General features: G+C 41.8%; 1 protein-coding gene across 3 annotated transcripts in view; it reads right to left on the reverse strand.

Moving 5' to 3' along the window:
• Positions 1 to 25936, reverse strand: part of BTBD9 (BTB domain containing 9) — a 610564-nt gene that overhangs the window by 24705 nt on the left and 559923 nt on the right. For all 3 annotated transcript variants that reach the window (XM_029592918.1, XM_029592917.1, XM_029592916.1), the window contains one exon: positions 22698 to 22776. In XM_029592918.1, the coding sequence (XP_029448778.1) occupies positions 22698 to 22776 (79 nt within the window). The remainder of the gene's footprint in view (positions 1 to 22697; positions 22777 to 25936) is intronic.

Here is a 25936-nt window from a genome sequence, read left to right on the forward strand (position 1 = left end):
ATTGTATATAATACGTTTTGTTATTATTGTATATAATACTTTTTGGAGTGTATAATTTATATAAGTTTTTCCACAGTGTATAAGGTTATACACAGTCCCTTACTGAGTGTATAATTTGCAATGCTACTTATTATATTCTTCTGTTTTCCATCAGGTACTGTTCCTTTTCTCCTCTTCCTGTTTTTCCCTCTCTTCTCTCGCCCCTTCTCTCTTCCTATCTGCTCCCTCTCCCCCCACCCTGGTTTTTTGTAATTTCCTCCTTCAGTTATATTGTAAACCGGCATGATGTACCCACAAATGTTGATTTATAAAAGCTAATAAATAAATAAATAATGGACTTCTCCTCCAAGAACCTATTCAAACCTTTTTTAAACCCAGCTACACCAATTGCTCTAACCACATCCCCTGGCAACAAATTCTAGAGTTTAATTGTGCGTTGAGTGAAAAAGAACTTTCTCCGATTAGCTTTAAATGTGCTAGATGCTAACTTCATGGAGTGCCCCCTAGTCCTTCTATTATCCGAAACAGTAAATAGGAGCGAAGTAGGTTAGGACAGCGAGTCCCCGATGCTCACACTGGCCCTCGAGGAGCTTGTACCAGACAGGGTCCAAGTCCGATAGCATAGTCACAGCAACACGAAGGCTGTAGTTGAGAGACGAATAAAACTTGTTGCCAAGTCAGCTAGCTGAAGGCAAAGGTGAAGCTTAAAGACACAGGTCTGATGACATCATCAAACAGGGACACCCCCCAAGATTCCCGCCGAAGAGGCTTCATAGGAGAGCAAGGTGGTACACGCGCCTAGGAAGGCCCAAAGTCGACGTGGGTGGCGGCGGTGTCCAGGCAGCCACGAGGAGCCCCGAGGAACACGGTGGTGGAAGTTGGCTCGAGCTGCGAGCAGGACCTGGGGAGGGACGGAGAGCGGTGCAGGAAGTAAGTACAACGCAGTCGCAGCCATCTGCGACTGGTGAGCATAACAGGCTAACTGGTCTGTAGTTTCCCTGGATCGCCCCTGGAGCCCTTTTTAAATATTGGGGTTACATTAGCCACCCTCCAAGTCTTCAGGTACAATGGATGATTTTAATGACAGACTACAAATTTTTACTAATAGATCTGAGATTTTCTTTTTGAGTTCCTTCAGAACCCTGGGGTGTATACCATCTAGTCCAGGTGATTTCCTACTCTTCAGTTTGTCAGTCAGGCCTCCCACATTTTCTAGGTTCACCGTGATTTGGTCCAGTCCATCTGAATCATTATATGCCGACATTACCCATGAAAACCTTCTCTGGAACGGGTGTCTCCCCAACATCCTCTTCAGTAAACACCGAAGCAAAGAAATCATTTAATCTTTTCATGATGGCCTTATCTTCTTTAAGTGCCCCTTTAACCCTTTGATCATTTAACGGTCCAACTGACTCCTTTGCAGGCTTTCTGCTTTGGATATATTTTAAAAAGTTTTTACTGTGAGCTTTTGCCTCTATGGCCAACTTCTTTCAAACTCTGTCTTAGCCTGTCTTATCAATGTCTTACATTTAACTTGCCAATGCTTATGCTTAATCCTATTTTCTTTTGTTGGACCTTTCTTCCAATTTTTGAATGAAGATCTTTTGGCTAAAATAGCCTCTTTCACCTCACCTTTTCACTATGCCGGTATCGTTTTGCCTTCCTTTCCACCTTTCTTAATGTGTGGAATACATCTGGACTGTGCTTAGGATGGTATTTTTTTCCAATGGCCACGCCTCTTGCACACTTTTAACATTTGCAGCTGCTCCTTTCAGTTTTTTTCTAACTATTTTTCTCATTTTATCAGTTTCCCTTTTGAAAGTTTAGCCACTAGAGCCATGGATTTGCTTACTGTCCCCCTTCCAGTCATTAATTCAAATTTGATCATATTATGATCACTATTGCCAAGTGGCCCCACCACCATTTCCTCTCTCACCAAATCCTGTGCTCCACTGAGAATTAGATCTAAAATTGCTCCCTCTCTCGTCAGTTCTTGAAACAATTGCTCCATAAAACTGTCATTTATTCCATTCAGGAACATTAACTCTCTAGCATGTCCCGATGATAAATTTACCCAGTCAATATTGGGGTAATTGAAATCTCCCATTATTACTGCACTGCCAATTTGGTTAGCTTCCCTAATTTCTCTTAGCATTTCACTGTCCGTCTCACCATCTCGGCCAGGTGGATGGTAGTATACTCCTATCACTATACTCTTCCTCAACACTCAAGGATTTCTACCCATAAAGATTTGATTGTGCATTTAGTCTCATGCAGGATCTTTATCCTGTTGGACTCTATGCCATCCCAGACATAAAGCGCCACTCCGCGTCCCAGATGCTTCTCTCTGTTATTGCAATATAATTTGTACCCCGGTATAGCACTATCCCATTGGTTATCCTCCTTCCACCAATTCTCTGAGATGCCAATTAAGTCTATGGCATCATTCACTGCTATACATTCTAATTCTCCCATTTTACTTCTTAGACTTCTGGCATTAGCATACAAACATTTCAAAGTGTGTTTTTGTTTGTATTTTCATTCTACTTTTTAACTGATAGGGATAAATTAGAATTTTTTTTAACTCAGTGAGTTTTTAGTTACAGGCACTTGGACTACTTTTCTTATTATTGGAACCTTACTGTCGGGATGCCCTAATTCTAATGCATCATTAGTATCCTTTGAAGATACCTCCCTCCGAACCATGTGCTGGTGAGCGACTGTCAGCTTTCCCCTTTGTTCTAGTTTAAAAGCTGCTCTATCTCCTTTTTAAAGGTTAGCGCCAGCAGTCTGGTTCCACCCTGGTTAAGTTGGAGCCCATCCCTTCAGAAAAGACTGCCCCCCCCCCCCTCCCCAAAAGGTTCCCCAGTTCCTTACAAAACTGAATCCCTCCTTCCTTGCACCATCGTCTTATCCACGCATTGAGACTCAAGCTCTGCCTGCCTCTGGTGATCTGCGCGTGGAACAGGGAGCATTTCAGAGAATGCCACCCTGGAGGTTCTGGATATCAGCTTTCTACCCAAGAGCCTAAATTTGGCTTCCAGAACCTCCCTCCCACATTTTGTTGGTGCCCACATGTACCATAAAAGCCAGCTCCTCCCCACCACTGTCTAAAATCATATCTAGATTACGCGTGAGGTCCACCACCTTCACACCAGGTAGGCATGTTACCAGGCGATCCTCATGCCCACCAGCCACCTGGCTGTCTACATTCCTAATAATCGAATCACCAACTATGATGGCCGACCTAACCCTTCCCTCCTGGGCAGTAGCCCTGGGAGACACATCCCCAGTGCGAAAGGACAATGCATCACCTGGAGAGCAGGTCCTTGCTGCAGGATCCTTTCCTGCTGCACCCGGTTGATGCTCTCCCATCATGAGACCTTCTTCCTCCAAGGCAGCACCAGGGCTGCCAGTCTGAAGTTGGGACTTGGCTACTATGTCCTGAAGGTCTCATCTATATACCTCTCTGTCTGCCTCAACTCTTCCAGGTCTGCCACTCTAGCCTCCAGAGATTGGACTTGTTCTCTAGAGACAGGAGCTCTTTGCATCAGATGCACATGTACAACTTCTCACCGGCGGGTAAAAAATCATACATGTGACACTCGATGCAAAAGATTGGGAGGCCCCCCTCTTGCTGCTGGACTGCTGCCTTCATCTTAAATTTGTTCAGTTCCTAGTTAAGTTTTAGGTTGCTGTGGGAGTAGGAATGTGTCTAATTAGCATTCTTTAAATGTATTAGTGTATTCACTATATGTCTGTAGTGGCCAGAGGTGTGGGGAATTTGAGAAGTGAAGTTAAAAGGCTGGGGTTTTTTTGTGTGTGTGAAAGTGGCACCTGCCTATAAATTAAAGGATGAGCTAGGGGAGAGTGGAAGAGGGTGGGAGGGTTGGGAAATAGAAATGCAGTAACTTCTGCTTATTAGCTGCCTTACTATTTAAAAATAAACATACAAACACACTAAATAATATACCCCAATAGTTTACTTCTCCCCAATACTTAAAAAAAAAAAATCCCAAGCAAAACTTACTGAATCCTTTCAGCCACCAGCAAGGTGATCCTCTCCTCTCAGTGCTCCCATGATACAGTCCGCTCGCCAATTAGAATTAGTTCTTTTGGCAGCTACCCTTTTCAATGTGTGGGATCAGAGGACATGAACAATTGAGAAACTTGATGGTGAGGTTAAGTCCTCTCTACATAATATACTACAGCTCTTTTTACAGTCTAATGAGTGGAGAGCCATTCTCCTTTATATACATGTGGTTTTGGAAAGAATGTTGGAAGCACAATCATTTGGTTGATGTAGAACGCAGATTATCATCACTTTTGGAAGAAATTTAGAATGAGAGTATAGAGCTGTTGTGAAAAAACTGAAGATATGGTGAATAAGAGGTCAAAGTTTGTAATTTGCCCACTTTTATTTTGGGAAATTTTAATATTCATGCTGAATTTCCTGAAGCAGGTAAGGCTCATGATTTCCTTAATGGAATATCAGTTCTGAATTTTGAGCAAGTAATATCTGTTCCTGCGCATAAGGCTGGCCCCGCAGTCAACTTAGTGTTCCAATTTAGTCATGGTGTATTTTTATCTATCTCTGACATTAAGGTCAACCATATTCATTTTTTTCACTAGAGTTTGTTTTAAAGGGAAGACCATTTCTGTTTGATAGCTGGCTAAGACTTTCAGCTGTGAAATATAGAGGGACATTTAGTATATATGATTTTACTGCCAGGTTAGAGGCGTTAACATCTAGAAAACTCTTCGGTTATAAAGTTTAGTGAATTGCTGGTGGGATTTTTGACTCCTGAAAATCTAGACAGGTTAGATTTAGTAAACTTTCCTTTGGGATAATGAAAATGTACTGTACGTGACCTTAAGCAGGAGAAAAGATACCCAGAAAAGCGTTGGCAGAAAGCAAGCTGTAGAAAGGGGTCATGTGGGTAGAGATGCAGAAACAACATTAGGAAATAGTTCTTCACAGAACGTGCTTGCAATACCCTCCCGGAAGAGGTAATGGAATTCAAAAGGGCATGGGGCACACAGAGGCTCCAGGATGCAATTGAAGAAAATGGGTGAGTGTTCTTTTTAGCTGTAACACTTCTGCATGGAGTAACGTGCTTGGTGCAGCAGCTGTTACAATTAACAGATGGCATTGGGGTAACCTGCTTGGAGTGGCAGTTACTACCCTTAAAAAAAAAAAAAAAAAAAGTTGATTCTTTCATCTTCCTTATTTAAGATTTATTTTGCCCCTCTGCTGTCCATAGTTAGGTCTTATGGTTTAAATTTTCAATGTTATGTAGATAACTTTCAAATTTAAGGCTTTTATTCAGCCCATGATCTGTCCTCCTCAGCACAGGTAAACAACTGCCTTCAGTTTATTGCAAACTGGATAAAGAGTAATAAATTATCTTTAAATCCAGTTAAAACGGAGGTTTCATGTCTCAACAAAGACAGGTATAACTCTAGAGAAGAGAACCTATCACTTGATGGAACAAAGTGCATTGTTAAACTCATGGTGAAATGTTTGAGCATAATTTTGGATTCAACTCATAGTTTGGAAAAGCATGTTATCAATGTATCCAAAACATTTGGTCTGCTCCATCATAAATCATATCTAACAGATTTCCAGTTCAGATAGGTGGTACAGTATACTGAAATCTATTCTGTTGGGTCTCTCAAATAAGACTACTGGTCATTTACTACTAGCTCAACATACAGTTGCTTGTCTCATCTCAGGCATTTCTATTAGGGATCTCCCATGTTGGCTTCCTATTAATTACAACAGTGTTTCCCATCCAGAGTGCCATGGCAGAAATGTCCAGACCAGCACCTGGGCACTGCTCTCAGCATCTTGCAGCAATAGGAGACACCAGCGCTGGCTCTTCATAACACAGGAGCTCTTTTTGGGTCACCACTGGCAGATTGTCGCTAAAGGGCCTGCCAAAGAATCCCTTTGTGGGACCTTAGTGATATAGAGTATGATTATATCATAAACAGATTCTTTTTATAGTTTTGTTTATACTGGCCATGGCTAAGTTCATGGATTCTTAATATTTGAAGTGTAATTCTTGTTTTTGTTTTTTTTAAAACATAGAAACATATTTATTTACAATAATTTATAGCCCCGCCATATTTCCAAATCTTGTTCATGGCGAGTAACAAGACAAAAGGGGTAGATTTTAAAAGGTGCGCGCGGGAGTAGATTTGTTTGCGCAACCTGGCATGTTATAAAATACAAGGTTGGCGCGCGCAAGGCTGCGCAAAATCAACAGCCTGCGCGCGCTGAGCCGCGCAGCCATCCTCCATTCCCTCTGAGGCCGCTCCGAAATCAGAGAGGCCTCAGAGGGAACTTTCCTTCCGGCCCCTCTCCCACCTTCCCCTATCTAACCCACCCCCCCAGCCCTAATTCCCCCCCACCTTTAATTTACAAGTTACGCCTGCCCGAGGCAGGCGTAACTTGCACATGCCGGCCGCGCCATGTTCCGGTCCGAGGCTGGTCTGGAGGCCACGGCCATGCCCCCGGAACGCCCCCCCCCCCAGGAAATTCCAGGAACTTACACGTGTCCCGGGGCTTGTGCGTGCTGCCGAGCCTATGCAAGACAGGCTCGGTGCGCGCAGGGGTGGAAGGGGCAGCTTTTCGGGGGTTACGTGCATATCTTACACTCGTAACCCTTTGAAAAACTGCCCCATAATTAATAACAAATTCAGCATTAAAATAACAATATAAAATTAATTACACTCAGCTAAAAATATGCTTGAATAAAAAAATGCATCTTTAAAACCTTCCTAAAGCATTTATAATCTGCAATCTGATGCAAAACAACCAGAAGAACATTCCAAAGTGCAGGTGCAACTTTGGAGAAAACCCGTCTCCTAGTAGTTACAAATCTATCAGATTTACATCCTGGAATAGCTAACAGCATTTGATCTGCAGAGCGCAAAGCGTGTTGAGGCCTATCACCAACTGTTGCAAATACTGAGGACATGTGCCATAAATTGCCCACTGTACCAACAAAATTTTAAACAGAGCTCAACCAGAAGCCAATGCAGTTCTCTCAAAACTGGGGTGATGTGAGAGTGCATTGGACAAAGTGCTACTAAATGGGTAGCTGCGTTTAATAACAGTTGTAATGATCACAAATATATCTTAGGTAATCCTATATACAATGCATTACAAAAGTCTAAGAATGAAAAAATAAAAGAATAAATTAATGTTTTAAAACCATAAGCTTGCTGGGCAGACTGGATGGACCATTTGGTCTTTTCTGCTGTCATTTCTATGTTTCTATATAAATATAAAATCTTGGATTCCAAAACAAAATGTAAACAATGCAACATGCGCAGCTTTAAAAATCCCTTCTTCGCCACTGCTCTTAGCTGAGGTAAAATATTGATTGAATTATTAACGATAAAACTTAAGTCACGTGCAGTTTCCACTGAGCCAATAACCACTCCCTCTAATTATACATTCAGAAAACTGAGAGAAGTTGCTGCAAAACCAATAGGAAGAAACCCTGCGTTAGTAATATTCAAAATCAAACCTGTTCTTAAACCATTGATTAACCATATCCAGAGTAGCTGCTAATGATACTGAGACATCAGTCAAGGCGTTCCTAATGGGGAATACCAATTGGATATCATAAGCATAACAATAAAGACAGATCCCCTTGTCTTCCAATAATCTACACAATGGATGCAGATAGACATTTAAAAATATGGGAGACAAGGAAGAACCAGGAGGTACTCTGCATCATTTTGGTACCCATTGTAACTAAGAGATAACCACCCTTACTTGTTGAAAACATTTATCAGATATGACCCACTCTCCCCCTAATGCCTATATTCTTTAAACTCTGTAACAGTGCCCCATGTGTAATAGATTCAAAGGCAAAAGTAACATCTAGCAATAACACAATGACTAGATACCTTTGATCTAATTCATGTAATACATAATCATGAATACATACTAAAATAGTCTCTGTGACGTGCCCTTGTCGCAAGCCATTCTGGAAATCACTCAAAATACAGTTGGATTCAATATATTCAGTAAGTTGAGTAGCTACAACTTTTTCAATAATTTTACCCAAAGATGGAAGAACTGAAAGGGGATGGTGATTCGCTGGATTGGTTCGTGAACCCTCCAACTTTTTTTTATAATCAGGTGAACAATAGCACGCTTATACTATGCCAGAAAAACACCTTCTGAAAGTGAGAAGTTCTCTAATTTTGTTAAAATAAGAACGTGTCAGTTAAAACAAGCATTATCCAAAAAGGACAAGCATCTAAAGAAGAATTACAAGCTTTCAAGGAAGCTACAATTGAAGTTAATTCTGATGTAGCAATGTCATCAAAAGAAGACCAACTACCAGTGGCATCTTCAAAAGTGGGCATCAACACTCCATTAAAATTAGAAGGCAGGGAATCTGTAACCTTAATTATTTTTTTCTCAAAATATTGTGCAAAACTCATTATCCACAGCTGTCTCCCGATCTTCTGAGAAAGTAGTCAGTCGTGATGCTAGACTAAATAAATCTTGTGTATGGCTCAATGATGCCTGTATCTTTGAGATTAAGAACATTCTCTACTGCTGAATAAAATCAGTTCTATAGCAAGCTCTGGTCAGATCATATTTTCCTTTTGCCTCTAAGGAAGACTATTTCTACCTATAGAAACATAGAAACATAGAAATGATGGCAGAAGAAGATGGCAGAAGAAGAATTGTATATTTGTTTAATTGTTCAATCTGTTTGATGTAATTTTCTGTTCCTTGTTCTGTGTAAACCGAAGTGGTATGCACTAGTGCATGAACTCCGGTATATAAAAGCCTTTAAATAAATAAATAAATAAATAAACGGCCCATCCAGTCTGCCCAGCAAACCACGCAGTTTATCCATTTCCCCCCCCCCTTTTTTTCTCCCTCCCACCCGTCACTATTGGCTTCCAGCACCCTCCGGCCCCAACTCCCTTCCACCCCTCCACCATGCAGAGAGCAGCGCCGTATCCGCATCCCAGTGAACATCCAGCTCAATCAGGGGTAGCAACCGCTGCAACAAGCAGGCCACACCCCTGCCCCATACTCTTACCCACCCCTGCTTTGTTTGTTTTTGTTTGTTTGTTTTTTTGGAGATGGCAGCCCTCTGTGAAGGTGGAACACCAACCACTGGCCACTGGCATCCCGCTCCGTGAATGCCTCTGTGGCTACTGCTGCTCCGTGCAGTGTTTTGCTGCCTGAAGGTGGAACACCAACTACTGGCCACTGGCATCCCGCTCCGTGAATGCCTCTGTGGCTACTGCCGCTCCGTGCAGTGTTTTGCTGCCTGAAGGTGGAACACCAACCACTGGCCACTGGCATCCCGCTCCGTGAATGCCTCTGTGGCTACTGCCGCTCCGTGCAGTGTTTTGCTGCCTGAAGGTGGAACACCAACCACTGGCCACTGGCATCCCGCTCCGTGAATGCCTCTGTGGCTACTGCTGCTCCGTGCAGTGTTTTGCTGCCTGAAGGTGGAACACCAACTACTGGCCACTGGCATCCCTCTCCGTGAATGCCTCTGTGGCTACTGCCGCTCCGTGCAGTGTTTTGCTGCCTGAAGGTGGAACACCAACTACTGGCCACTGGCATCCCGCTCCGTGAATGCCTCTGTGGCTACTGCCGCTCCGTGCAGTGTTTTGCTGCCTGAAGGTGGAACACCAACTACTGGCCACTGGCATCCCGCTCCGTGAATGCCTCTGTGGCTACTGCCGCTCCGTGCAGTGTTTTGCTGCCTGAAGGTGGAACACCAACCACTGGCCACTGGCATCCCGCTCCGTGAATGCCTCTGTGGCTACTGCCGCTCCGTGCAGTGTTTTGCTGCCTGAAGGTGGAACACCAACTACTGGCCACTGGCATCCCGCTCCGTGAATGCCTCTGTGGCTACTGCCGCTCCGTGCAGTGTTTTGCTGCCTGAAGGTGGAACACCAACTACTGGCCACTGGCATCCCGCTCCGTGAATGCCTCTGTGGCTACTGCCGCTCCGTGCAGTGTTTTGCTGCCTGAAGGTGGAACACCAACCACTGGCCACTGGCATCCCGCTCCGTGAATGCCTCTGTGGCTACTGCTGCTCCGTGCAGTGTTTTGCTGCCTGAAGGTGGAACACCAACTACTGGCCACTGGCATCCCGCTCCGTGAATGCCTCTGTGGCTACTGCCGCTCCGTGCAGTGTTTTGCTGCCTCCTCTTTATTTACGCCCACTAGACTTGATGGATCCACAGTGTTTATCCCACGCCCTACATTCTGCCTGATGCATTTCTCGCTTTAAAAGTACTAGAGTGGTAGTAAACCATGGAATACAATACCGAACCAAGGTATCTTTAAACTCTCTTAAAAGTGCCACTTTATCAATTATAGTTGACAGTAAAGTGGACAAGTCAGCCAAGTCCTCCACGGAGTCTCCAGTCAACCTATCAGCAGAATTATTCCACTTTTCCACAAATTTGTCAGTATCAATCTTACCATGATACTGCCGCGAAATCACAGAAGAGTAAACATCCCGCAAATTCCTCTCCAATCGAAGTTCAAATGACATCAGAAAATGGTCAGACCAGGGGGACCCTAACAAAATATAGATTAGAAATAATATACTGCGCTGCCCAGGCATTTGGAAGCAAAAAGAAATCCAATATGAGTCAGATAGTCCATCATTCTATAGGAGCTCCATTTGTAATTCTACCTTTGGTTTTAATATTTGGGCTGGGGGTATGGAGGTTAATGGCTGTTAATATACAGGTTATCAATGAGATGGGTAGGAAAGCAGAGTTATACCCAAGAAAGAATGCTGGCTTAAGGCAGAATGCATTGGTTTTCCCTCAGGTTATTGTTACAAATCATGGGGCAGATAATGACTGGATAGTTATTGGTTATATTAATGTGCATTCTATTAGGAAAGAAAGTGGACTATATTTTGAACGTCATAGATCAGTATCATCTTGATGTAATGTGCTTAGTGAAGACATGGAATTATAACTTTGACAGTGTGTTACTGAATGCAATTTGTCCAACTGCTTTTATGTACATACATCATACATGTGTAGGAAGACAAGGAGGGAGAATTGTAAAGATAATAAAGAAATCCCTTTGCCCTCAGATAATTGAGTATGATACCCCCTCATTTATGGAAATGTTGTTTGTAAGAGCCGACCAATGGGCTGTTTCAATATGTATTTCTCCCTGGCTTATTCAGCAAACCAACTCAGTAGCTTCTGGAATTTTTAACAGTAATGTCCCTGAAATTTAACAGGTTGCTTACAGTAGGGGATTTCAATGTTCATTTGATGAAATAACATATTCCATTCTTATTGAGTTTTTATCTGCTATGAATATTGCATTTAGTTCAATTAGTGGATAAGCTTACACATGAGGCCAGTCATATTTTAGATGCAATGTTTTGCAGTATTGGCTCCATAGAACATGTTTCAAAGCCCAGGGTCACATCACAATTTAATTACATTTCATTTGCATAATCAGAACAAAGTTAATGGGGAAATTGCTTGGGCTAGAAGACTAAAATGATGCCCAGCTGATGTTCAACAGTTTAAAGAGAAATGGGTGGAAGTGATTCCAAATATTAATGACAATAGTATGTCATGTGAGGAAATGGTGGACCTATGGCATTCATTGTCGTCTGGGGTTCATGAATCCTCAGCCATTCCCTGAGAAGTGCAAGCCAGCCCCTTGGTTTTCTGTTCAGATTTTGAACCATCCAAAAACCTTACAAAGTGCCAAGAGGCTATGGCATAAGCAGAAGAATGAGGACTCTAAAAAAAAAAAAAAGTGTATAGAATATTGATGCAGGAATATAAAGCACTGTGTCGAAGGGCAAAAAGCGATTGTAATAAAGATAAGCTGCAATTGTAGTCATTCTCATCTGAAATTTTTAACAACAAAAAATGCTCCCCAACTACATAAGGCGCCTTCATGTGATGCATTTTCGGACTATTTAGTAAGTAAACAAATTATTGTCCAAAATGCAGCGATGTCTTTCATTCCTAGTAGGGAGGACTGGATTCAGTTTGAACCTGTCTCTCTGAGAGAACCTGCAGATACTATATCCTTTTTAAAATCCATAAGATCTTTAAATCCATGCCCATTTAATCTGATTAAAGCTTTGAAAGATGAATCATACAAGTGGCTGAATCAGATAGTAAACAGGCCACGTGAGGATGGATATGTGCCTCGTTCAATAAAAAGGGCTACAGTTAGACCTATGATAAAATCAAACAAGTCTGTTTCTGACGTAGACAACTATTGCCCAATATCCAATTTACTGACTCTCACAAAAAGTCTTGAGAAAAGTGTGTTATTACAATTGGAGGAATACTTGAAGAGAAAGAAAGTGCTAGATGCCCACCAATTTGGGTTTCGAAAAGCACATAATACAGAATTACTGTTCCTTTCTTTATCTGATTCTATATTTAAGGAGCTTGGATTGCGGTGAGACTGGAATTTTAATACGGCTTGACATGGCCTCAGCATTTGGCATTGTTAGGCTTGACATCCTGATTTCTAGGTTACATAATGTGGGTGTAGGAGGCCGAGCTTGTCCTGGTTCACATTATTTTTAAGTAATCGAGAGCAAGAGTCCAGCTGGGCACTGACCTCTGATTGTGGAAATAGTTGGAGGCTGGGGTCCCTCAGTGTTCGGTCCTCTCTTCAGCACTGTTCAATTTGTATATGTTCCCACTGGGTGTTATATTGAGACCATTGGGCATCCTGTTTATACGTACAGCTTTATATTCCAAGCTGAGGTGTATTACTTTCTGTGCAGTTTTGCAAATATATGAGACAGGTGAGATTTTGGCTAATTGAAAATGCCTCCTCTTAATATTCAACAGGCAAGAGTCTTGTGGGTTGGCAAAAAACCCTTGGCTGGGGTTCAAAGTAGTATACAGTATGCTGATGAAACAATTTTGATACTCTTGGAAATACAGAGCCTAGGGATTCAGCTGGATTCAGGATTAACAATGAGGCTCCATTGTTTGTATGTTTTTTCAAATTAAAAATGCTGAGGCCTCTACGTTCTTTCCTACCTCCAGCAATGTTTATTTATTTATTATTTTATTTAACAGTTTTATATACCGAAATTCTTGTAATGGTTTACAAATCAGTTCGGTTTACATTGAACAGAAACAGTGCTTCGGTAAATGAAAGCAATTACATAGAACATTAACAGAGCTTCAAATGTGAACAATTACAAAGAACTAATAATAAAATATCTTATTAACCAACAAACAAGCAGAATAACATTTAACATTTGTACAGAAAACAGTGTCCCAGAGAGAGTAAATATAATACATCCGTGATCGGATGTATTATGTTTAGGACAGTACTTCAAACTCTGGTACTAGGTCACATAGATTATTATGCCACTTTGTTTATGGGTCTTCCTGACAAGGGGAAGAGGAATAGCCTAGTGGTTAGAGCAGTGGGCTAAGAACCAGGAGACCAGGGTTCGAGTCCCACTGTCGCTCCTTGTGACCTTGGGCAAGTCAATTTACCCTCCATTGCCTCAGGTACAAACTTCGGGCCTGATTTTCCAAGTGGCTCGCACGCGAAAAGTCCCTTATCACGTGCGATACCAAAATGGGTGCAGAGTCGGCCCCGGAAGAGGAGAAGTCAGGGCGTCACCGGGGCTGACTCCACGAAGACGCAGAGTTCGCGCCCAATAGCTACACCTTCTATGGCGCCCCCCCGTTTTGGCTCCCCGCCCCTCATTCTCTAAAGTATCGCAGGCCTGCGATACTTTACAAAATGAGGCCCTTAGATTGTAAGCAGGCCTGCGATACTTTACAAAATGAGGCCCTTAGATTGTAAGCCCCCTGGGGATAGGGAAATACCTACAGTACCTGAATGTAAACCGATGTGATATCTCAGATCAAATGTCGGTATATAAAATAAATAAATAAATAAAATATGATTAAAGCTACCCAACTGCAACGAGGATATTGGGCCGGATTTTCAAGGATATATGCGTGTAGAGGGGGTTACGCGCGCCGGGCCTATTTTACAAAGGCCCGGCAACGCGTGTAAAGCCCCGGGACGTGTCTAAATCCCAGGGCTTCGAAAAAGGGGCGGGGCTGCTGTGTCGGAGGATAGTGTGCCAGCAGGCTGCCAGAGCAGGCGCAAAAGGTAAGTTAAAGGAATTGGGGGGAGGGGTTAGGATAGGGCTAAGGGTCGGGAGGGTTAGGAGAAGGGGGTGGGAAGGTTAGAAAATCGGGGGTCAGCAAGGGGGTGCTTACATAAAATCGGGCGTCCATGTGTGCGTGCCAGGTGGTGCGCGCACATAGATACCCGTGTGTACCTTTGAAAATTTACCCCATTATCTTGGACACCTCGCTGGGATCATAAAAGTCTTATTTTGCAACAATTGCACTGGCTCACAGTTAGATGAAGGGGAAAATACAGATTATTGGTTGTTGTCTATAATTTATTCATGTGTTTTAAAAACAAAGCTACACTGGTGTGTGCCGATTAGATCAATACGTTCTGAGAGTACAAATTTGCTACAGCCACCCCCTACTAGAGACTTTAATATGTGCTAGGGCTTTTTCATGGGCTGCTCCAGCCCTTTGGAACTCTATCCCTGTACATCTCAGAAATGAATCTGACATTTGTGTCTTTAGGAAACAGCTAATGGCATTTTATTTTTATTAACTATTTTTAATTATTATATATTTCAACAGAAGAAGTCTTGTTTCAGAAAAATATGAGACAATGAGTAATGCAAAACAATATGAAGAAATAAAAGGAAAACCTAAATCTTCATTAATCAAATACACATTCCTAATATATAAGAAAAAAAAGAGGGTGGGGGGGGTTAACAAGACAGAGAGAAAAGGAGGAAAAAATAACATAATAAAAGGAAGATACAGGGAGAATATGCTGCAGCCACATTCAAATACTGAGCTACAATAGAGCTAACCATTGCTATGAGAATCCAAAAAAGCCCTCAGATAAGTTGGTTGAAAATATACATATTTCACATTTAAGTACTTCACAAAGCATTTACAGGGATAATGCAATCTAAAACATGCACCAATCGCCAAGTCTTCTGAACACATACACAAAATCTTTTCCTACGATCTTGAGTGATATCAGGGTATATCTAAATTTGCTGACCATAAAATAAAACCAGCCTATTACGCAAGAAAAAATCTTAATACAGAGTCACGATCATATAGAAAGGAAAATAAACCAAAAATGTTCCTCTACAAAGTACTTGAGCTTCTCCAGTAGGTTTCAAGGAAATCCGATAAATTGGAAATAGAATTTTGAACTTGTGTACCAGGATCTCCCCCATTTCCCAATGGGCGAGATCCTGGTTTTCAGATAGTAGGCAGTACTTCGGAAGGAACCTTTAGGATCTCCAAAAGATATTTATTAAATAAATCTATTGGCGTAGCACATTTTACAACAGAAAAATGTAATAGCCTAAGATTCAAACCTCTAATAGAATTTTCCAGTTTCTTTGCATGTATACTTTCACTTTGAAGAAGATTATATTGAACAGTCTCACCTTACAAACACATTGATCCAAATCTAATTTTCTTTTTACTGTGAGAGGCAACCAGAACCCCATAAATTAGTATCAACAGTAACTGTGATTAAAGAAGAAATAAGACTTTTCCAAATAAACCAAAGCATTCCTAATGGCATCTAATGTAATAACTGAAGGCTTTATCACCCGATCTTTCTTGCTTGAATCTTGCCCATAGGTACCGTAGTAGTTCCAGCTGCTCTCCTTCCAGGTGTCAAAGCCTAAAATAAGTGACTCTCCGGCACCTTTCCTGCCCCCGGGTGAAAAATCACCTCACCTGAAACAGCTGAGGCCTCCATCAAAGCCACACACTCAGGGCTCATGATAACAGTAGAAAGGGCCTCCCTAAATGCTATCGGATCCCGGCAAACTTTGGGACTCATCGACAGCAGAACCACTCCAGCAGATGTCTACTGGAAAGGGAGAAGGGGAATCCTCCATGCACCAGGGTTCAAAGATATCTCCTCAGCCAGCAGAGATGCCGCCCATTCAACGGCGCCATCCACAATGGCTTCTACTCCTGGAGATTGCAACACTGGGGTAAGTAACCTCATAATTTGTTGTTGTGTAGAGTCCCCCAAGGGAAATGATGGGGGAATTTATCTGATTTTCCCCTTCCTTTTAGTATGAGGCACTTTTTAACCAGGACATTTGGTAAAATCGGAGGGGACTCCAGAACCACCAATCAGTCAGCAGCCATCTTATTTCCCCCCCTAAAGGCATTATTTTTTAATGAGGCCTATAGATAAATTGTGTTTTAAGTGATGGTATTTTGTGAAAGCGTACTTTTATTGTTAATGTTTTGATTACATATGCATTAATTTTATGGATGTTGTATGTGATCCACACTAGACTGAAGGACTTTGGGAAGTTGCGAAATATAAGATATGCAATAAATGAATAAATAACGGATGCAGAACAGATCTCGTAAGTCTCATCAAAGTCCTGGACCTCTCAACTAGCAGGAAGACTTTCCCAATGAACTGGATCTTCTGGGATGGGATCAAGTTGGAGTTTGGAAAACTGATGATGAATTCCAGGGACTGAGCTAACATAACATAATATAACATAACATAAGGTATGCCATACTGGGTCAGACTGAGGGTCCATCAAGCCCAGTATCCGGTTTCCAACAGTGGCCAATCCAAGTCACAAGTACCTGGTAAGGACCCAAACATTAAATAGATCTCATGCTACTATTGCTTATTGATTAATAGCAGTTTATGGATTTTTCCTCTAGTAACTTATCCAAACCTTTTTTAAACCCATTTACACTAACTGCTGTAACCACATCTTCTGGCAATGAATTCCAGAGTTTAAATATGCACTGAGTGAAAAATAATTTTCTTTGTTTTAAATAAGCTACTTGCTAAATTAATGGAGTGTACCCCTAGTCCTCCTATTAATGAGTAAAAAACCAATTTACATTAACCTGTTCAAGTTCTTTCATGATTTTGTAGAACTCTATCATATCCCCCCCTCATTCGTCTCTTCTCCAAACTGAACAGCCCTAACTTCTTTAACCTTTCCTCATAAGGGAGCCGGTCCATGCCCCTTATTTTGGTCACCCTTCTCTGCACTTTCTCCAGTGCAACTATATCTTTTTTGAGATGCAGCAAACGGAACGGCACACATTATTCAAAGTTCAGTCTCACCATGGAGCGATATAGTGGCATTATGACATCCACTGTTTTATTTGCCACTCCCTTCCTAATAATCCTAACATTATGTTTGCTTTTTTGACCACCAAAGCATACTAAGCCAAAGATTTTAATGTATTACCCACTATGATGCCTAGATCTTTTTCTGGGTGGTAACTCCTAATATGTAACCTAACACTGTGTAACTACAGCAAGGGTTATTTTTCCCTATATGCAACACCTTGCCCTTGTCCACGTTAAATTTCATCTGCCATTTGGAAGCTATCTTCCTGTTTCACAAGGTCCTCCTGCAATTCATCACTATCTGCTTGAGATTACCTACTCTGCATATTTTTATGTGATCCGCAAATATGATCACTTGTTGTACCCCTTTCCAGATCATTATAAATATATTAAAAAGCAGTGGCCAAGTACAGATCCTTGAAGTACTCCATTGTTTACCTTCTTCCACTGTAAAAACAGACCATTTAATCCTACTCTCTGTTTCCTTTCTTTTAACCAGTTTGCAATCCACAAAAGGACATCGCCTCCTATCCTATGACTTTTTACTTTTCTTAGAAGCCTTCTGAAAATCCAAATACACCACATCTACCGGTTCACCTTTGTCCACATTTATTCACTCCTTCAAAATACATAGGAGATTTATGAAGCAAGACTTCCCTTGGGTAAATTCATGCTGGCTGTGTCTCATTAAACTATGTCTATCTAAATGTTTTCTGATTTTTTTCTTTAAAACATGATTTTTCTCAGCACTGAAGTCATACAAAATAATTTATTTGAATGTATTTATAGACCGTGCCCTCCAAAGGTCAGGGCGGTCTACAAGGGTACATTCATAAATAACCAAATAATAAAACAAGATTAAGAATCATAAAAATAAATATAAAACTAATATATTAAAAGGGTCAAATAACAGAAGAACTAACAACAAAATAACAAGTATCAGATTAAAGCTGGGATTCGCACAGATCTCTGAAAGCTTGTCTAAAAAGATAAAATTTCAATGCTTTTTAAAATTCTTTGGGATTGGAGATATATATATATATATATATACACCAAGTAACAATAAAGAACACTAATGAGCCAATTTATATCCCCAATATTAAAAATATACATTTATTTTTATCAAAACTTAAAAGGCTTGTTTTACCCAAACCACTTGACAAAGCACTTATATTGTAATATAGAAATTACCAAAGAACATTTTTTTTTTTTTTTTTACAAAAAATGTATACATAAATTATGCAATCACAAAGACTGCGAATGTTGTAACTTAAATAAAGCTGTCAGAAATTATCATGATGCACATTATAACTACTGATGAAGGATAACTGAAGAAAAACCACAATGTAGAGAGTAGACGAATCACATGATGTATCAAGTACGGACGACATTGAAGAATGATGGCGGGCTGATTGAGAAGGAAATGTTAATGTAGAACACCAGAATACAAATCTTCAAAGGAAAAGTAATAGTAAAGCAACAGAACTACAGGACTTACAAGGTAAAGAGGGGGCACTGTGGATTAATCTGGAAAGAAGCAATGGAACATATATATTGGCTTAACATATAGACCTCCAGCACAGACAGAAGAAAGGAATAGAGATTTCATAGAGGATATACACAACAATGTTATGAAAGAAGAGGTGCTGCTAATAGGGGATTTCATTCTGCTGGATGTTAGATTGGGACATCCCAGTTGCAGTATCTATTAGAAGCAAGGAGATCCGGGATTCTCTGCAGAGAGAACTGTTCCATCAACTGGTAAGAGAACCCACATGGGAGGAAGCAATACGAAACTTGGTGCGTACCAACAGGGATGGTGTTTCTGATGTTGCAGAAGACGATCATCTGGGATACAGTGATCACCAGATGGTGCGGTTCAGTATTTGAGGACAGGAAGCAAGGAGGTAAAGACATTTTGGAGAGGTCAAAAATACCGGCTGAGGCATTCCCACCTATTGCCAACGCCTACTATCTCTCTATGGGATGCAAACTGGAATGTGAGGCCATCCTTCTGAAGAGAGCCATGTTAACATCTGATAGTTTGGACCTGACAGGTTTCCTGGAGAGAACTGGAAAAGAAGATGTGCCTAGGGGAGGCCCTTTGGCTACCCTTGATACTATTATGAAACTTTTTTTTTTTCCCATCACAGATCAGCTGTGTTTATGGGACAGAAAGTGTGGATATTTCTGGGTATTTCCAGATCTACTCAGGAGCGTAGAAAAAAGGTTTTTGACAATTTGGCAAGAGGCTTTTGGCCCTTAAGGCACTGTTTGCTTTGCATTGTATCTATAAATGCATATTGAAATTACACCAGGTTAAATATGTATTTTTTGGACCAGCACAGCTTAGATTTTTTCTTGATTCTAAAAAGTAGTTGATGGAGTGGGGTTTAATATGTATGTAGTGGAAATAGGATAGTTCAATGCCTGTTCCTCTTTAACAAGCTGCTTTTTTTCTTTTTGCCTTTTACTCTATAGGGAGCCTATTCTTGGATCTTTATTACCTTATTAATTTGAGACGAGGAATGTCTTTATATATTACTTGTTTTCTTTATTGTATATTGATGACAGTTGTCTTGCTTTTCCGGTACAAGTGAGGCTTGTGTTGTAATTTAACATTGTATATAAATAAGAAAAGAAAAAGAAAAGAACAGCGTCAACTTGCCAAGCAGTCAGCAGTCTGCTGGTGGCCCAAACTCCGTTTCTGTCTGGCTAATGGCTAGGGCTGCCCCTGACAGTGTGTGCAAAAATGGCTCACACAACCATACACAATGTATGTGTGTGGACTGCAGAGTAACCTTTTTGTTCTGCACAGTAAAAAAAACTGTGACAGAAAAGATACAGGCAAGGCAGCACTTCTGTTCTTTCTCTGCCAGTCAAGCAGTGCATACTGTGCGGTCAGAGGCAAAAAATCACTGTCACTACTGTTTGTTTTTTCAATGGCTCTGTCCTTAGCCCTGCTCCAGTGAAAAGAGAGAATGCAGCAGCACCTCTCTCACTCACACTGGGACTGCAGCAGTGAAGTTAACAGAAAGCCCTTTGCCCATGCCAAATTCCTCTCTTCTCCTCTTAAGAACCTTTTCTTTGACGCTAAGCTTCAGAAAAGACAAGCTGATGCTCAGACCTTGCAGTGGGAGGACATCAGTGTCACCTGATTCAGATGTCGGCTACAGGCCTGTGCTTGGTCCACCTTAAGGGAATTCTAGTCCCCTCAGCAGGGGAATAAGAGAGCAGGTCCTGAAGATGGCAGCTCCTATGACAAGATTGTTTAATGCAGTAACTTTTGATTTAGAACTGCTGAGGTAAGAAGGCCTTTTCTGCCACGCTTTAAATAATCAAGCAGATTCTGTGGCACCCTAATAGAACCCAGCATCACAGTTAGTTAAACAAAATGCTTCACCTTGATTGGTCTTCCATCCTGTGCACTTGTCTACTTCTCCTCCTGGGCCCTGGCCTGGCTGCTACCTCACAGATAGGCCGATACAGTAAAGTCCCAGCGCGCGCACAGGCCACTCTCCTGTGCACGCGATTCACTATTCAAATTAGGCCCGGCGGTAAAAACAGGCAAAAGGAGCACTAGGGACACTAGCGCGTCCCTAGTGCTCCTTTTGGACCGGAGCGGCGGCTGTCAGCGGGTTTGACAGCCGACGCTCAATTTTGCCGCGTCAGTTCTCGAGCCCACTGACAGCCACGGGCTCGGAAACCGGACGCCGGCAAAATTGAGCGTCCAGTTTTCGACAGCCGCGAGCCAACTTCAAATTTATTTACTTATTTTTTTACTTTTGGAAACTTTCGGGACCTCCGACTTAATATCGCCATGATATTAAGTCGGAGGGTGCACAGAAAAGCAGTTTTTACTGCTTTTCTGTGCACTTTCCCGGTGCCCGGAGAAATTAACGCCTACCTTTGGGTAGGCGCTAATTTCTGAAAGCAAAATGTGCGGCTTGGCTGCACATTTTACTTTCTGAATCGCGCGGGAATACCTAATAGGGCCATCAACATGCATTTATTATTTATTTATTTATTTATTTATTATTTTTATATACCGACATTCAATCTCAATTGAGATATCACACTGGTTTACATTCAGGTACTGTAGGTATTTCCCTATCCACAGAGGGCTTACAATCTAAGTTTTTTGTACCTTTTGCATGTTGCGGGCGCTATTAGGTTCGGGGGGTTGGATGCGCGTTTTCGGCCCCTTACTGAATAAGGGGTAAAGCTAGCGCGTCAAAAACACAGTCCAATAGAGGGTTAACAGCGCGCTCCATCGGAGCGCACTGTACTGTATCGGCCCGATAGATATTGGTCGGTTGCTATAGTTACCTGTTTCACACAGCAGCACTTTTCAAGGGCCATAACTTGAACGGGAAACAAATGAAATGAAAAATTTCATTTAAATTTGTGGACACCCTGCGTTCACTTGGGGGGGGGGGAGGGAGGGGGGGCAATGAATGAATGAAACAAAATTTCATTGCATTTTACCCATTTGTTTCAAACAAAGAGGTGGAAGAGGGGGGGAAGGGAAGGTGCTTATACAACAGGGTGCGGTTTATTGAATCCTCCACTGTGAATGTCACGACATGCCGCTGAGCTAGAGGCATTCATTCTGAAAGGTAAATAGAAGGGAATCTTTTACACTATTAAGAGTATTTCTTAGCATTGCAGGCTACACATTACCAATGCTCCTAGGTCTTCTTCCTCAGTTACTTCATGAAAGCAAGTAGCCTTCATGTTGCCTCCTGAGTATCAGGGGGAATCTGAGGCTCCCAAGATGGCTGCCTACTTTTTCTGTTTTACTGGTATTTAATTTGCAATTATTTAAAAATCAAACAGGACATCAGAAATAAATCTAAATTATTAGGGTTTTCTCCAAAGGCAGCAGTGAAGAATTTATATATGTAGTATAACATCCATTTAAAAACATTCATATGTAACATTTTAATAGCCTCTTAAAAATAAAATTTGTCCCTATAACATCATAGCAAAAGAAGAAAGAGCTTCTTTAATCTCAATGTTACATGTAAAATGCAAGAAGTCAAGACACGCCAGACCTATTTCAGAGGTAGTGGAGGACATAAGGAGGAACTGGTATGACTATGATGGAAATTTCTAACAATTTGCAAACCTCTAAAAGAGTGCTGGCATCCTCAGAAATACAGACAGAGGATACAAAGCCTCCCCCTCCAAAACATTAAGCTCTTGATGGAAATGCTGTTCTAATAACCTTCTTTTGCATCTCCAAGGATGCATTTAAGACATAATCTCATTCTCTTTGCCTGAGAGTCACCAGAACACAGTTTGTTTCTGAGGTCTGGGTGCACCCAAAGAATCCACAGAGCCAGCACTCCTACAATCTCATCATATGTCCATAATGCTACTACACACCTGTGCAGCACTGTATAGAAAGGCATGGGAGACAGTCACTGCTTAGTGGCACTTACAGTCGGGGGTCTCTTACCTCATTGGCTGTGTTGTGAGTTCCAACTATTCTAATGAAAGATGCAGCTTGTTTGTCAAAAGTTATCGTCTGCCAGGATCTAGGGAACAAAAGAGAGAGACCATCAAGGTTATCAGAGTCCTTTGGGGCCCCAGTCTTTTTCTGAATAATGGATAAAAGGGTACAACTAAGGCTGAAAGTATCACAACTGAAGAGCAGACAGAGATCAACATCCTCCCCTCCGACCCGTGGCATTTAGACCTCTCGGCCCTGCAACGTCTCAGAGCTAGTGGACAATACCCGAATCAGTAGCTCCTGAATGGGGTTTCCAGTACAGCAACCAATAATAATAGGGTGCGTATAACAGGACTATATACATTGCAGCTGTGCTCTGCAACACCCGGCTGACAATATATCATCACCTGCATTAAAAAGCTGCTTTAAGAACACAGCACTTCCCCTGATTAGCAGATTTGACTCCCTCTCTGCTGGGGTAAAACAAAATGATAAGGTGTTGGTCGAAAATTAAATGCAGTCCTTATCTCCCTCCTGACTCAGAGCCATACACTATCCAGTGAAATTTCTTGAATGCATTACGGACATCATTAACGTGAGATAAATGTTTCTCATGCTCCATTCTAATAGCTGAAACTACATTGGCTCATTTTCCTCTATCTTAATTTACCAAGCCAACAATGTATGGTTCTGCTCTTTAAACTGATATAGCCACAGGCTTTCAGACACGTCTCTCAGCCAGGCACGTAACTAATTCAGTATCCTGCACTGTTTGATGGACTCGCTCCTCGTAAACCTGGGAGCTTTTCACACAGGTTACATTCCTAGTGTTTAACTTTAGACTACAGTATATTCTAGTTGATTTAAGTTATTTAGATCCAGAATCTGCCAAATATATTTAATGGATCTGTTAATGATTCTTCCTGTGCAAAGTCAGGTAGCAAATTGTTGTGCAGGCAAAAAAAAAAAAAAAAAATCACTAATGCTCCCATTCAGCAATTCATGGCACCCTGAAGGAGTTTATCACATGCTAGATGTAAGAAGCTAGGACTAAACGGGCTGCTACCTCAGTAGGCAAACTCTTTATGGCATGTTGACGCCTCCCAGGAGACGTTCCAGCACGGGTCAGTCCTAGTCCTACTTTTGCCTCTCATCTTCTGAGCCTAGGCCAGGAGACTGCAAGACTTTTGAAATCGAGGTTTCCCCAGGATAAGACTCCAAGCTTCTCTCGCTGCTCCCCCGCCAACTCTATTCTTCAACTCTCAAGCTCTTTCTCAGAGGTGACCAGACCTCCCCTCTCTCTGGGGGTTCTCAGCCCTCCACTTCTATCTCTTACCCCCCCATTATGCCCTGCTTATTGTCTCTCACCCCTATCTCTCATTCGTCAAGCTTTATTTCCTCTTTCTCTCCCCTCTACTTCCAACATTTCTTAGTCTCTCAGCACTTCATCTCCCCCTACCCATCTGGCCATCTCATTCCCTCACTCCCCCTCTCCAAGCTGCTCCCTCCCCTTAGTCTCAGACCCAAAGAAACAGGTTCACAACATTACTGACCAAATGAATACACCATGGTAAATGTCACTTTTTCCATTACAAATAAATATGCTACAATTATTGAACACACAAGAAATAATTAAAAACATACTGTACATCCAGTGTACAATAATTCTGTACTTAAAAAAAAAATCACAAGTTCTAACATCTTCATATCTGAATAAAGGAACCGTGTGGTCCTTATATCATTTCTTTTTCGGTCCTCAGAAAGCTATGACAAAGTACAATGTCTCCAGTTTTCGCCAGTACCAGGATGAGAATTAGAACAGTGCACCACGCGTTCCAACAAACGGACAATACTTTCTCTTTCTGTACAAGTTTAGTTCCTCTTTGAACTGTTTTATGTCTGTCCTCTGCTCTTCCTTTCATTTGCCTCCTCCTTTCCTTCCTTCTCCATCTTCTCCAACCTACTTATGTTTCTCTTCCTTTTGGTTTGAGGGTTGACGTTGGGAAAAAGTGGGCCTGTTCTCCAACGTATTTTACCCTCTCCTCCAGATTACTCCCTATATCACACCATGCCATGTAATAGGACCATGAAAATGTTAAGACTGAATCCTGACCAGACTGAAACGTCAGGTAGGCACGCCAGCGTCCTGAGAGAAAGCAGCCAAGTCTGGGCGGGCTCCAGAGCTCGCCTACTTTCAGCCATATTCAAAAGGGGAAGGAAGTCAGCCGTACCTACCACAAATTCAAACAAAACAAGGGTGAGGCTGGAGAAGAGACACCTGTGCATCAGGAGGGGTGGCAGGGTGACTAAAAGGGAAGGTGTCTGGAGGTCCCCACCTTGTACTCCCATTCCCCTTCCCCTAGTCACTCCTTTCTTCCTCCTCCTAGGGCCGGCGCTAGCTTTTTTGCTGCCCGCCCCCTCTCACTTCATTCATTCTCTGTCTCGGGGCTGCCAAAAAAAGCCCAGCTCCTTCCAGCAACCTAAACTTTAAAAACTGCCATCTACCACGTGGCAAAGAGTTGCAGAGATGTAAGGTCAGACCCTCCCCCGGAGCCCATTGCTGGTGCAAGAGCATTAGGTGCCCTAAGCAGATCTTATACCCCCACCTCCTGCTCTCGCCACAGACACGGTTACAAAGTCTGCATTTATAATACATTTTGCATGAAAAAGAATATTCAAAGGACAGTCTTCTGAGGTAAAAAATATCATAAGCATTTGCATGGGTTTCTTTGGTGCCAACCAGAAAATCCTACAGAAAAACCCAACACTTGGAACCATATGGCATTAGGGCTACTACTATAATGCATGTTAGGGGTGGGTTGGACCCTCAGAAAGCCGTGAGTAATTTATAATTACAATAAAATAAACCTCCCACACCAAAACAGCACTAACTGCCAGCACTCAAAATAGTAACAACCCTACACCAGGCCCTAAAACACCAATACACCTCCTTTAGGAAAACAGAAGAAACCAAGCTGCTATAGATTCCTACACTCTAGCAGAATACCTCTCCTCGGTCTCACATGCAGACCCTCACCAAATACAGGAAAAAGAAACATGCAGGCAAAAACTGAATAGGAAAACTGCAACAAGTCTGACTCTATGCAATGCAACAATGGAAAAATAGAAATTGCCAATCTTCAGGCATTAAACATTAAAGTCAAGAAATAGGATAAATAAAGAGTATTTCAAAACAGCTGGTGAACGGAAGATCCAATAATTAAAAACTGAATTTGTTTTAAATT

Source organism: Rhinatrema bivittatum, chromosome 3, assembly GCF_901001135.1.
Source record: "Rhinatrema bivittatum chromosome 3, aRhiBiv1.1, whole genome shotgun sequence".
Classification (NCBI taxonomy): Eukaryota; Metazoa; Chordata; class Amphibia; order Gymnophiona; family Rhinatrematidae; genus Rhinatrema; species Rhinatrema bivittatum.